Below are 13,036 nucleotides of genomic sequence, written 5' to 3'. Positions count from 1 at the left end.
TAAAGAAAAATGATTCGATTTTCTTAAACACCTAAAATTAACTAATAAATAAGCGATTAACAATCAAACCAAATACACTAATAATTAAAGTAAGGATTAATCACAACCTATTGTCGAAATTTAAGAAAAATGAATGAAAATAAACAAATAAACATGGAGCAGGACAATTGGCAAGGAAAGTACTAAGAGGAAAGAAATTAAACCTAAAACGAATCCCACGAAGCTGGCCGGAGTCCGGTGAGTCATTGGATGACCTCTAAGTTACTCAAAACTAATGCCAATCGATTGCTCTTGTTGAGAGCAATCTATAAACATAAGCTTTAGGCCAAATCGATTTGAAGAAACCCAAAAAAAAACAAAAAAAAAAGGGAAAGAAGTTAGGTTTCTGGATTCTAGATTTGAAATTGAGGGGAATCGGTTGGGATTTTTGTGAGATTAGTAGTAGGATGGTGATTAGGCTGGTGTAAGGAGTAAGGGGTATTAATTAGGGGTTATTTGGTGACGAGCCGCCGTCGTGGGGCGATTTTCGGCAGGCGGCGGCGAGTGATGAAGATTTTGGGGGCGGCTAGGCTTGGGATTTGGAGAGAGATGGGGAATGGGGAGGGTTCTGAGGGTTTTGGGGGGGGGGTAGTTCAGACACTTAATATGGGGAGGGGTAGGTTAGTTCCCAACCGTTTGATCAAGGGAGATCAACGGTTGGGATTTAAATAAGCAAAATGGCATCGTTTGGTTAGTAAAGGGGTGCTGGACCGGGCAGGGTTGGGCTGATTGGGGCAGATCCAAGCGAAAAATTTGGGCTCAGCAGTTTAATTGGCCCAATTTGAGTTCCAAACAAAGTTTTCCCCCTCTTTATTTATTTAATTTTAATAATAATACCAATTAATACTAATTACCAATCACTAATAAATTTAATTGAACCTATATTAAATCCCAAACAAGACCTAATAATGAAATTGATTCAATTACCTAATTCTAACACTAAAATGATTAATTAATTTTAGAACTAATGAAAGAAAAACACTAAAACTAAAACTAAAACTAAAAAAATGGAACAATGTATATACTTTTTTTGATTTTGTTTTGTTGATGCGATTAATTAACAATTAAACTAAAATGCAACTACCAAACTAAGAATGCAATGTATGAAACTCGATTATATAATGTTGGTATTTTCTATGCAAAAATGTACCTAAAATGCGTATAGTTAAACAAATATTCCTAAAAAATTCTATAAAAAATTAAAATAAACTACAAAAATCTATTTTGTGATTTTGCAGGAGTATTTTGGGTTGGGCAAAAATCACGTGCTCACACCTATCATCTAAAATGTTAGTAAAATTCAAAAGAACAAAATAAAATTGTATCTGTGTGATACCCGACCATGGGTACTTCCTTCGTCTAGAAGTAATACTTCTTCAGATGAACAACGTTCCAGTTTGATGGTAGTATATTGCCATCTATGGTTTCCAACTCATATACTCCCTTTCTAGAGATGCCACAAACCCAATAAGGGCCTTCCCAATTCGGACTTAACTTTCCCGCATTAGCCGTTTTTGTTGATCGAAATACCTTTTTAAGGACGAAGTCCCCAATCTTGAAGTATAGAAGATTAGCTTTCATGTTGTAATATCGCTCAATCATCTCTTTTTGAGCCGCCATCCTTATTAGCGTTTCTTCTCTCCTTTCTTCTAGTAAATCCAAATTCATTCGCATTCTTCCTCATTTGACTCCTCAGTAGCATGCGTGTATCTCGTTCTTGGTTTACCTATTTCTACTAGAATTAAGGCTTCAGTGCCATAAACATGTAAAAATGGAGTCTCGCCCGTACTTATTTTTTGTTGTCGTTCGATAATCCCATAAAACCCCTGGTAACACTTCAGGGCACTTGAATTTTGATTTTTCTAGTCTCTTCTTCAAGTTATTAATAATAACTTTGTTTGTTGACTTAGCTATCCTATTGGCTACAGGATGGTAAGGTGCAGATGTAACCCGTTTAATCTGTCAACTCTAAAAGAACTCTGAGATTTTTGTGTCTATGAATTGTTGCCCGTTATTACACACGATTTCCTTTGGAACCCCAAACCAGGAGATAATATTTAAAGTCCCTGACTTCTTTTTCTCGCACCTGTTTGAAAGCTCCTACTTCTACCCATTTTGAAAAATAATCTGTTAAAACGAATAGAAACAATACCTTTCTTTTATCTTGAGGTAACGAACCTACGATATCCATGTCCCATTTCATAAAAGGCCATGGTCAGATAACTGAATATAACAATTCTACTGGCCAGTGCATTTTATTGGCATATCGTTGACACTTATCGCACTTGGCTACAAAGTTTTCTGCTTCTTCTTCTATTTTTGGCCAATAGTATCCTGCTCTTATTAAAGTTTTTACCAATGATCTTCCCCCAGCATGATTGTCGCAGTGCCCCTCAGGTACTTCCCTCATCACATATTCCGTTTGTGAAGGTTCGAGACACTATGCCAAAAGTCCTCCGAACATCATTTGGTATAAGTTTCCACGAATTAAGCAATACCGGACGGATTTTGGCAAAGAAACTGTGACTTCTTCTTGTCTTCGGGTAAGATTCTGTACTGCAAAAAGTTAACAAACTCGTTCCTCCAATCCCAAATTAGATTATTAAATTTTACCTTGTTCTTGTCTTGGTGGATATCTGAATGAAATAAATGTATTACAATGGCATTTTCTGCATTTGTTATTTCCGTAATAGATGCGAGATTGGCCAGCGCATCCGCTTCCGCATTCTCCTCCCTGGGTATTTGTACGACCTTCCACGACTAAAATTATCTAACTAATTCGCATACCTTTTTCAGGTATTGTTGCATTCGCTCTCAAGCTATGTATGTCCCCCCGCATTTGGTTAACTACTAGCTGCGAGTCACTTTTGATTACAATTTGTTCTATACCAAGTTCCCATGCTAGTTTAAAACCTGCAATCACAGTTTCGTACTCTGCTTCATTGTTAGTGATGGGATGATATTTTATTGCTTGTCTTATTACTTTCCCTGAAGGCGGAATTAAAATAAAACCTAAGCTCGTTCCTTTAACATTCGAGGAACTGTCAGTAAATAAAATCCAAGTCCCTGAATTAGATCCGGTAAATACCTGTAATTCCTTTTATGCTTCAGCAACTAAAGTCGTGCTGAAATCTACTACGAAATCTGCTAAACCTGCGATTTTATTGTAGTTCTGGGCTAATATATGATATCATACTCACTGAGTTCTATTGCCCACTTAGCTAACCTACCAGATAGTTCTTGTTTATACAATATATTCCTCCGGGGAAAAGTGGTTTATTACAAAGATAGGATGACATTGGAAATAAGGTATCAACTTTCTAGATGCCATAACTAATGCTAAAGAAAGCTTTTCTAGATGAGGATATTGTTTCTCAACATCTAGCAAAGATTTACTAACATAATATATTGGAGATTGTTTACCTTTATCCTCCCGTACCAACACCCACTACTAGAAATTAAGCCTACGACAACCCTTTCAAAACCGTACCTATAGATACTGAAACCGCCCCTATAGGGATAATGGGACGGTTTGGGACGTGTTCCCAGATTCAGCGTTACAATAGATCAACTAGAACGGTTATCTGTAACAATTTTCAAACCGTCTCCGTATATGACTATTGCAACGGTTATAACTCAACCAATGACCACTCTATGGGAACGGTTTTCTGCTGTGTTGGAACGGTTATAAACCGTTGTGTTATAATTGTGCTAACGAATTTTTAAATCTATTGCGACGGTTTTCATGATATATTGTAACGGTTTTGTTATATATTGGAACAATTGTTTGTATCCTATTGCAACGGATATTGCAACATATTGCAACGGTTATTATAGGGATGCTATTGTTCTTTACTAGGTCTATTGGAACGGTTATATTGTCCGTTGCAATAATTCACTATTGTAATTTGTAATATTTATGGAAGCAAAATGAGACATATTTTCTAATTTTCCTATGCAATGAAATTTTACACATCATAACTTGTAGAAACCACAAAAAAAGATTAAAATATCTAACTCGCATTATCCATATCCTAAAAAAAAATATGAATACATTGTTTGATCAACAATTCAAAAGTCAAAATAGATGAGTTTTAATTTGCATACAAAAAGTTCTAAACCAAAATATCCTTGATGATAGAAAGTCTAATAACGATCAACAAAACTCAAGTAAGGTCTTCATCACTGCTTTCATCCGCAATCGATGCACCTACAAAATTCAAGCACAAATATTTAAACAAAGAAAGTTTTAAGAAAATTGAATAATAAAGTGTTGCTAATTAACTGCTCTTCTCACACATGGAATGCAAAAAAGCATGGGACGGAAAAGTAACATTAGAGTGTTGAATGACCAATTTGATAACTCAAAAAATTTCTAACTCTCTAAATTTTTAAAATTTTCGGCAAAATTTCCTTTGTAAATATGACTATCTCAAAATATTTAACCTGCTCAAAACAATATTATGCTATACACAAGAGTAATTTTCAACTCTCCCATCTGTTACAATAATATTTAATTTCTTTAACAACATACAACAAACCAGAATCATCAACAGACAAACCATATCAAACAACTCTCCAGTCTATAATTTTTTAAGCAACAATCTGCCGTAATATCTTCAAACACTATTGCATCACAAAACAACATCACAACTAAATTATTCAACCTGCTCAAGTAACAGTCACTCCAATCGCAACCTCATTTAAATAATTAAGTGCAGCACATGAAGTACCAACCTAAGACAGTAGATCTCACAAAAATTATTAAATTGTCAATGAGTTAATACCTGGAATGAGTTGGCCTTCTTTGTTGGTAGCAGTATAGGGACGATGGATTAGTTACAATGTTGTTTGCTGAGCAGATGAAGCTTCTCCTAATGAATTATCACCCAATGCTGCAAGAATAATGGTAGCATCAATATCAATTCCTGAACGCTGAAGATGTGCAAGGACATCTGCAACAACTTCTTGACGGATAGTTGCCTTTTGTTCCTCAATTTTTTCCTCCATTCTTTGTATCTTCTCCTCCAATTTTTGTATAGAATTTGAAGTATTTGAAGATGGTTCAAAATATCCTACTTTCCCTCTCAAAGAAGTTCTTGTAACCCCTCGTCCATACAATCTCAGACGTCCTGAATGTTCAGGTCCCATGACAGATGCAAATGCCTATACGGACTCATTACCATTTTCGTTTTGTTGTGCTTCAACTTCCTCCATTTCAACTTACAAAGAAAATTCAAAAAAATATAATTCAAGTAAATAAAAAGTAAACAAATAGAAACAAATAATTGATCTCAATATAACATTAATTAAATATAATCGCACAATTTTACTAGTTGTATCTTCATCCGAGGACTTGTATGATCGCCCAACTTTTCTTTTTCTTGTAGCAACAAAGACTTCCTTTGCTGATAAAGGATCCGAAGTTTCCTTGTCTTTTTCCTAGTTACATGAAAGTGAGTTAGCATTCCTAATGATCTGCCATGAACTAAACAAAAGCTAAAATTGAAATATTTTTGCCACGATTGGCTAGTTACACACCAACTTAGAGCGAACTAAAGCAAAACTTCTTTTTCCAGCAGTGTGAGGATTCTTCAACTTTTTTCGATTCTCAATGTTAGTTTTAGACATTCTCTGCAAACAGAAAGAAACATCAAACAACAACTTACAAGTAGGACTTGAGAAGTACAAAGTGAAATGCACTGTGGTGGACTATAAAAAATCAGCAATAGATCTTACTATTAAATGAGCTGAAGCAAATCAAGTAAAGATTTCTGTTCATTATACATCCATACATCAAATAACACAGTACTCCTTAATAAAGATTTATGTTCAAAATCCATTAAAGGAAATTAAATTGTGGTTGTTGACATGAGTACTATTCTTATATTGCATGAAAAAGCTAGCTGTTGTCGTAGTTATCATATTGATTAATCAACTCTAACATATTCATAATTGTCCACATAAGCCTCAACTTTACAATTATTTTAGTTTTTTCTGCAGATGTCACCAATAAAGGTACCTGAGAATAAATGTCAAAAGCATATTATTTTAATTTTTCAAGTCACATGCTTTGACTTCAGGACTGCATCATAAGTATATTTTTCTTTCAAGGTTGAAAAAACAGAAACCACCTAGCTTTTTTTCTCTTTTCTAATTTTTGCTTATCATTTGAATTTATCTGTTTACAACTGCTTGTAGGACCTGAAGGCCAAATCTAGTGCAGCATTTCACATAGGCCTAACATAAGTATCATATATATTGCGACAGAGAAGAGGAGCTTTGAAGTTAATCGTGTCCTATTTGGTATGGAAACTTCCACAGAAAAAGTATGGATGTAAAGGCATGATTGCTTCCTGTTTTTCTACCATAATAAACATGAAAAGCATCAATCTCATTAATCTCATTATGAACTGCTCCAAAAGCCTCAAACCCAGAAGCCTACGGCCAGGTACTAGGGAAAAGAGCTGCTCCATCAGATATTTTGAGAATGTGTATATGTAATTTAAAAGGAAGGAATGAATAGGATGTACTATTATAATGTACCATCTAGCAATTGAAAACATTTACAGCAGCATCCCTGAAGTAGAGAAATAAGGGAAAGACAACAACAATGGCCAAGAAGAAGGAGAAAACTAAAAAGAAGATAAAGAAGAACTTTAAGAAGTAGTTCAAGAAGATGAAGAAGAACAAATAAAAAGTTACATACCTGGAGTTTCTTAGAGTTCCAATACCTAAGGAGTTCCTTAAACTGAGAAACTGGAACATCTTCAGGGATATGTTCCATTCGAGTTTCATCACTTCTATAGGGGTCAAAGTGATCTTTTTTCAATCTACTCTTATGCTTTCTCCAGGCAGCTTGAACTGATTCTAAAGTATATGTTTTTGCAGCTTCAGGAATATCATATTTATCCTACAATTGGTGTCAAATCTGTTAGTGCAGAAAATATGAAAGATTTTCAATCAAAAATTAAAACTTAAGAAGTTCAGACCTTGGTATATTCCCATATATCCTCTTTTGTGTCCATCTTCCTCCAATCCAAAATATCAAGAGGACATAGAGTCGCATTCCTTGCCAATGTGCCGAGGAAGCTTCCAAACTCTGTCACAACTGCGTCACTAGGATCGACGGGTTGATTTAAGTTGTTAAGTAAAATTAATTTATGCTCATGTCGTCCATGTACACTTTTCATCTTTGTTTTTCCTCTTTTTATTGTTTGATTAGAAGGGCCTTCAACCAAACAAAACCACCAAATCACTATTGTTGGTACATTTTTTATGACTGAAATAGGATATAAATATTTTTAGATAAAGACTATAGGTTCTTACCTTGTTCTTCACATTGTTCATCTTCAATAGGAGTTATAGAATCCAACTGAACTTGTTCCTCTATTACTTGTGTTGTAGGAGTGGTTGATATTGTTTGTACATGGGCTGTTACTTCTGAATATTGTGGCACTATCAGATTCTCTTCGATGATATTCAGACGCTCTTTGTTTGATTGTCTAGCAGGAGCAACATATTTTGCAAAAGTGGTTGATCTAGTTTGTGCATGGGCTACTGCTCTTGGCAGATTCTCTACAATAATATTAGGCCGCTCTTTGTTTGATTGTCTAGTGGGAACAACATATTTTTGGCTAAACGAAGTCCTTATTTGGTTTGCAAAAGATGCCATTGTTCCAGGTTTTGTGTATGTTGCGCTTGTCTTTCTTTTGGGCTCTAAAGGTCTTTCTTGACTCATATCTATCAAATCTAATGAAGAATACAAATAAAAATAGCTTTATTAGGTTTTATATAAATAACAATAGTAGAATTCCAAATAAAGTGCAGCTTCGTATGATAAGTTAAGGATATGCATATGATAGTTTCAGAGTAAACTATGGCAATGCACTGCATATGATAGAAGAAAAAATAACAACAGCAATAGGCAGAATATATGTAGCAATAACAAAGTGAAAGATGAACAAAAGAAGCACCATAACTATTATCTTGTCTTAAGTCTCATTTCTTGTCTTAAGTCTTATCTGTTCAAGTTCAATTCAGCTTGCTTCTTCCTCAATTATCAGCCTCCATCCAATCCCAATCTGTATCATCTAAATCATCCTCCTCTTCTGATGTTTCCACAACTGTATCTTGTGAATTTTGTGCATCAGTTGGCATATCAATAACATCAAGAGGTACATCTTCTCTCGACCATCTAAAATCAATATCGGCTAATCTAGTTGATGGACCTGCTTCATCATTAGGATCACTCCAAAATGTCTCCCCAACATTAGGAATATTCTCTTCCTCCAAATCATACAAATCAACAGGGACATTATTTCTTGCATAATAAACATCTTTCTCAATTGGATCCTCCACATAAAAAACTTGATGTACTTGAGATGCCAACACAAAAGAGTCATCAGTACTACATAATCGGTTAAAGTATACCCGAGTTAACCCATATTCATCTACTTCATTACGAAACCAATCACATCTAAATAGTACAACACTAAAGCGGCCCCAATAATCAATCTCAATGATATCCTGAATAGCTCCATAGTAGAGAACCTCTACATCAATGGGATTTGGGTCCCTAGCACTAGCAAAACTATCAGTTGTTGCTGACAAAGTCACTCCACTATTTTGAGTCTTCAACGGGGCATCCCGCATCATTGTATGAAACAAGTAGCCGTTGATAAAATATCCAGTATATCGTTTGGCCAATGTATTAGGTCCTTTAGTTAGCCATCGCAAATGATTGGGCACGTCAATGCTTTTTACTTTCTCTTTAAACCAGTCGGCAAAATTTCGACTATGATTTCTTGCTCTTACCCATGCATTTGGTCTAGTACGATTATCAATTAAATTTTTATGTTCACTGCAAGCCATATGTTTCAAATTTAATCATTAGACCATATCAATTAAATTTAAAAATAAAACTTATAATACAAGTGATGATAATATATTTTATCTTACATGATAAACGCCTCCACTTGTTTATCTTCAGTATTGAAGAGAGCATACCTATGAGCCTCAGAACATAACAGTAAATCCATGGGGAAAATCTTTCCTTTTCTTTTTTTCTTACTTCCAATTGGATGGCCAATTTTAGGAAATATAGGTGACAATTTTTCTCCTTTAATGTCCCCATCATCCTCAGTTTGGTACCTACTGAATCTTGTCTTCACCCCATCATGTAGGTATCTCGAACAAAAGGTCAAGCACTCTTCGGCCAAAAACCCTTCTGCAATTGATGCTTCTGGATGAGCTCGATTACGAACAAATGCCTTATACTTGCACAAGGTTCTTTCAGTGGAATACATCCAACGACAATGAGTTGGACCCCCAAGCTTAATTTCATTTACTAAATGAACAGGCAAATGAGGCATTATATCAAAATAGGGTGGAGTGAAGATCATTTCAAGCTCACATGTAATATCATTGATTTCAGTCTGCAATCTATCAAGATCCTCTTGCCATACAACCTTAGCACATATGGCTCTAAAGAAGTTTCTCAACCTAATCGATGCCAAAGAAACATTCTTGGGTAATGTTTTTCTAACAGCAACTTGGAGCAAGTAATGCATTATAAAATGAGCATCATGACTCTTGTACCCCGATATTTTCATATCTTTCTCATGCATACAATGTGATATATTCGAGGCAATTTGGCATTTTTAAAGACGGTGCAAAATCGCCTCTTCTCTTTTGGATTCATGTAGAAACAAGCTTTAGCCAAAAAAATTGTTCCACTTACAATATCTTGTATTGGTTGAAGCTCTTTTCGCATTCCCATTTCTTGCAAATCGTAACGAGAATTTACATGATCTTTTGACTTTCCATCGATCTCCAATAATGTCCCAAGAATACTATCACATATATTTTTCTCAATGTGCATCGGATCAAGATTGTGCCTCAATTTGTTAGTTTCCCAGTATGGTAGTTCAAAGAAGATGGATCTTTTCTTCCATGGACACTTGTTATCCCGATACCTTTTCTTTTGGCCCTTTCCAAAGACATTCTTGAATTCACGCAACTCTTCGAGGACTTCTATACCCGACAAAGGAGTAGGTGCATGTCTATGATCCTCCTTACCATCAAATGATTTCTTATCTCTTCGAAATGGATGTTCAGGAGGCAAAAATGCCCGATGACCCATGTAGCACATCTTACGACTATGCTTGAGATATTGAGAACATGTGCCATAATTACAAGTGGGGCATGCAAATTTTCCCTTTGTGCTCCATCCAGAAAGCATTGCTAGTGCAGAAAAATCACTAATTGTCCACATTAATGCTGCACGCATTTGAAACATCTGGTTGGATTCGGCATCAAATGTTTCTACACCAAATTCCCATAGTTCCTTCAATTCAGCAATTAGAGGTTGTACATACACATCTATATCATTTCCCGGAGATGACGGACCTGGGATGATCCTTGACAACATTATATACTCTGGCTTCATGCAAATCCAAGGCGATAGATTATAGTTCATTAACATAACAGGCCATGTGCTATGGGAAATGCTCATTTTTCAAAACGGGTTGAAGCCATCACTTGAAAGACCCAATCTAACATTGCGAGGGTCGCTAGAAAATTCAGGGTGCAAGGAGTCGAATTCCTTCCAAACATCACCATCAGCAGGATGTCTTATATTTCCATCATTCGGTCGTTCAATGGCATGCCATCTCATAGCTTCAGCTGTTTCGGGACACATGAATATCCTTTGAAGCCGAGGCTTTAATGGAAAGTACCTTAAGACTTTTGCAGGGGTTTTGGTCTTTTTATTAGTCAATACATTAATAACATTCTTCCATCTAGAAGACCCACACACAGAACAAGTATCTGCATTTACATATTCATTCCAAAATAACATGCAATCATTAGGACATGCATGTATTTTTTCATAATGAAGACCCAAATCTTTTATCATGCTTGTTGCCTTATAGAAAGACTCGGGTAGCTGAGCAAATGGAAATGCCTCTTTTAACAACTCCAACAAGTCTGTGAATGCCACATTACTTATCCCATGAATGCATTTAAATAAGTACAACCGAATCGTAAAACCTAATTTGGAGAAATTTTCACACCCTAGATATAATTCTTCTTTCCCTTCTTCTACTAATTTAAAGAATCTTTTTGCATCTTCTGATGGTCCATCCCTCACTCCTTCATGTCCCAAATCATCCTCGACATTTCGAAATGTATCATGAAGTAATCCATCAATATCGTCATACATGTCAGAACCTTCATCATTACTTCTTGGGCATGGAGTCTTTCTCGAGGAAAATCCTTCCCCGTGGAAAACCCATTTATTGTATCCATGAACAAAACCATTAACAATCAAGTGGTCTTCCACCACATTCCTATGATGCCAAAAACAATTAGCGCACACTTTACAAGGGCATAATATTTGATTTCCTTGGGAAGCTCGTTCAAATGCTTTATCAAGAAATTTATTCACTCCTTGTATGTACTCATCAGTTGACCTTCGAAGGCACATCCACCTTTTATCTCCGTTATCCATTAAATTAATTTTATCCTATATAACACCAAAACAAATAGTATAAAATTTGTTTATATACTCCTAATAAAAAATCAAATAATAAGAAAGATATAAAAAGTCACTTATTGTCAAAATTATATAGATTTCACTGTTGCAAAACTTAACAGTCACCAAACCCATCACATAAATAGTTACGTAAGGCACATATCATGATTTCTAATACGAAATTAAAATCCAACAACTAAACCCCAATTTCGCAAACCAAAAATTACAAAATGTATCATATAATACTAACAACAGAAAGTAAAATAGTAGGCTTATTAGGAATACTACCAGAGAAAAGAAAAGGAGCATCAAAATAATTTTCCACAATAACGAACAAGACATCGAACATCGATAGCAAATATTTTAAGAAATGGTGGCTATTAAATTCAGATGTGAGATTTCCAATCATGTGTATTCATTATGAAATACTACATAACAAGCCACAAGCATAAGGCACATGATTTCATTAGAATCACAATACCAGATCACTTTATTATAGTTAATTGTAATAGAGAAGGAACCATTCTGTCAAATTCAGTTATTGTATGTATTATCACCAAATTTATATTTTCCCACAATTACTATATATCATACAGTATATACTATATAATAATAATGTTGTGAAGATGATGATTGATGTGTGTTGGAAAAAGCATAAGCAAGAAGATGAAAAAGGTAAAAAACTATGAAGGTGATCAAAATGACTATAAAAAAAACACCAGCAGAAAACTCTAAAGAAGAGATCCACTAAGTAATTTGTCCAAAAATAACATAATATCTCTTAATAAGTGATTAATTAATATCATATAAAATGGAGTTCTTTTAGGTTTGAATTAATTTAATAATTAGTCAGTTTTCTTAATTGTAGGGATTCTACCATATTTTGAAAAAAGTTAACTCTGCTGGAAATTTGTTAATATAACAAAGACTTTGCCATATTTTTGGTAGCTTCCTAGTTCTAGATCCTACTATTGGAAAAGTGAAAAGGTGTATTGAGTAGAAAATTAAACTAGAAAGAGAGCTTATTACCTTAAATTGGAAACAAGTGGAAGTCCTAGTAAATGAATTTCTAGTCTAGGCAGCTGATATTTTCCTTTTTTTTGTAACCTATGCATCCCCTGGATGCTTCTTGTTAATGAAATATAACTTATTTCATAAAACAAAAAGTCTAGGCAGTTGAAATTAAGTGTAGGAGCATATGAACCAACATAGATTATATTTTATTATACTTGTATTGTAATTGTTCATTACGGAATAAGTTTCTTCCTTCAAACAGTACAAACCATTATTGTCAAGAAAAAAAATGTAGAATAAGACTCATAGTTGATAAAAAGTCCATACTAGAAAAAGATTTAAACACGAAACAAGTCTATTCTCAACATCCCTATCCAAATCCACCAACCAAACCCCCAATTTTACAAACCAGAAATCAAAAACATTATCATATAATACAAACAAAGG

The 13,036-nt window shown here is 34.7% G+C and overlaps 2 protein-coding genes across 2 annotated transcripts; both read right to left on the bottom strand.

Annotated features, from left to right (window-relative positions):
• Window positions 1–5,162: 5,162 nt before the first annotated feature.
• Window positions 5,163–6,834, bottom strand: LOC104217236 (uncharacterized). Its single transcript, XM_009767455.2, has 4 exons — window positions 6,749–6,834; window positions 5,581–5,673; window positions 5,365–5,481; window positions 5,163–5,261 (listed from the first exon to the last, which is right to left on the bottom strand). The coding sequence occupies exons 1-4, from the start codon at window positions 6,824–6,826 to the stop codon at window positions 5,163–5,165; spliced, it is 387 nt and encodes a 128-aa protein (XP_009765757.2). The 5' UTR covers window positions 6,827–6,834.
• A 3,724-nt stretch (window positions 6,835–10,558) lies between these two features.
• On the bottom strand, window positions 10,559–11,551 carry LOC138881658 (uncharacterized). Its single transcript, XM_070161904.1, has one exon. It carries the CDS (start codon window positions 11,549–11,551, stop codon window positions 10,559–10,561), a length of 993 nt encoding a protein of 330 aa, XP_070018005.1.
• Between the last annotated feature and the right edge of the window lie 1,485 nt (window positions 11,552–13,036).

The sequence above is a fragment of the Nicotiana sylvestris genome, chromosome 11 (genome assembly GCF_000393655.2).
Source record: "Nicotiana sylvestris chromosome 11, ASM39365v2, whole genome shotgun sequence".
Lineage (NCBI taxonomy): Eukaryota > Viridiplantae > Streptophyta > Magnoliopsida > Solanales > Solanaceae > Nicotiana > Nicotiana sylvestris.
Note: the sequence above shows the minus strand (reverse complement) of the source record. Positions and strands in the feature narration are given on the sequence as shown.

What these genes read in the sequence shown, in the direction of transcription:
- LOC104217236 (XM_009767455.2), bottom strand. Translation starts at nt 6,826, where the DNA reads ATGGAACATATCCCTGAAGATGTTCCAGTTTCTCAGTTTAAGGAACTC. An exon ending in GGAACTCTAAGAAACTCCAG is followed by an intron (nt 5,674 to 6,748) that starts GTATGTAACTTT and finishes TTCTGTTTGCAG; the next exon opens with AGAATGTCTAAAACTAACAT. An exon ending in AAGATACAACTAGTAAAATT is followed by an intron (nt 5,262 to 5,364) that starts GTGCGATTATAT and finishes TTTCTTTGTAAG; the next exon opens with TTGAAATGGAGGAAGTTGAA.
- LOC138881658 (XM_070161904.1), bottom strand. Translation starts at nt 11,551, where the DNA reads ATGGATAACGGAGATAAAAGGTGGATGTGCCTTCGAAGGTCAACTGAT.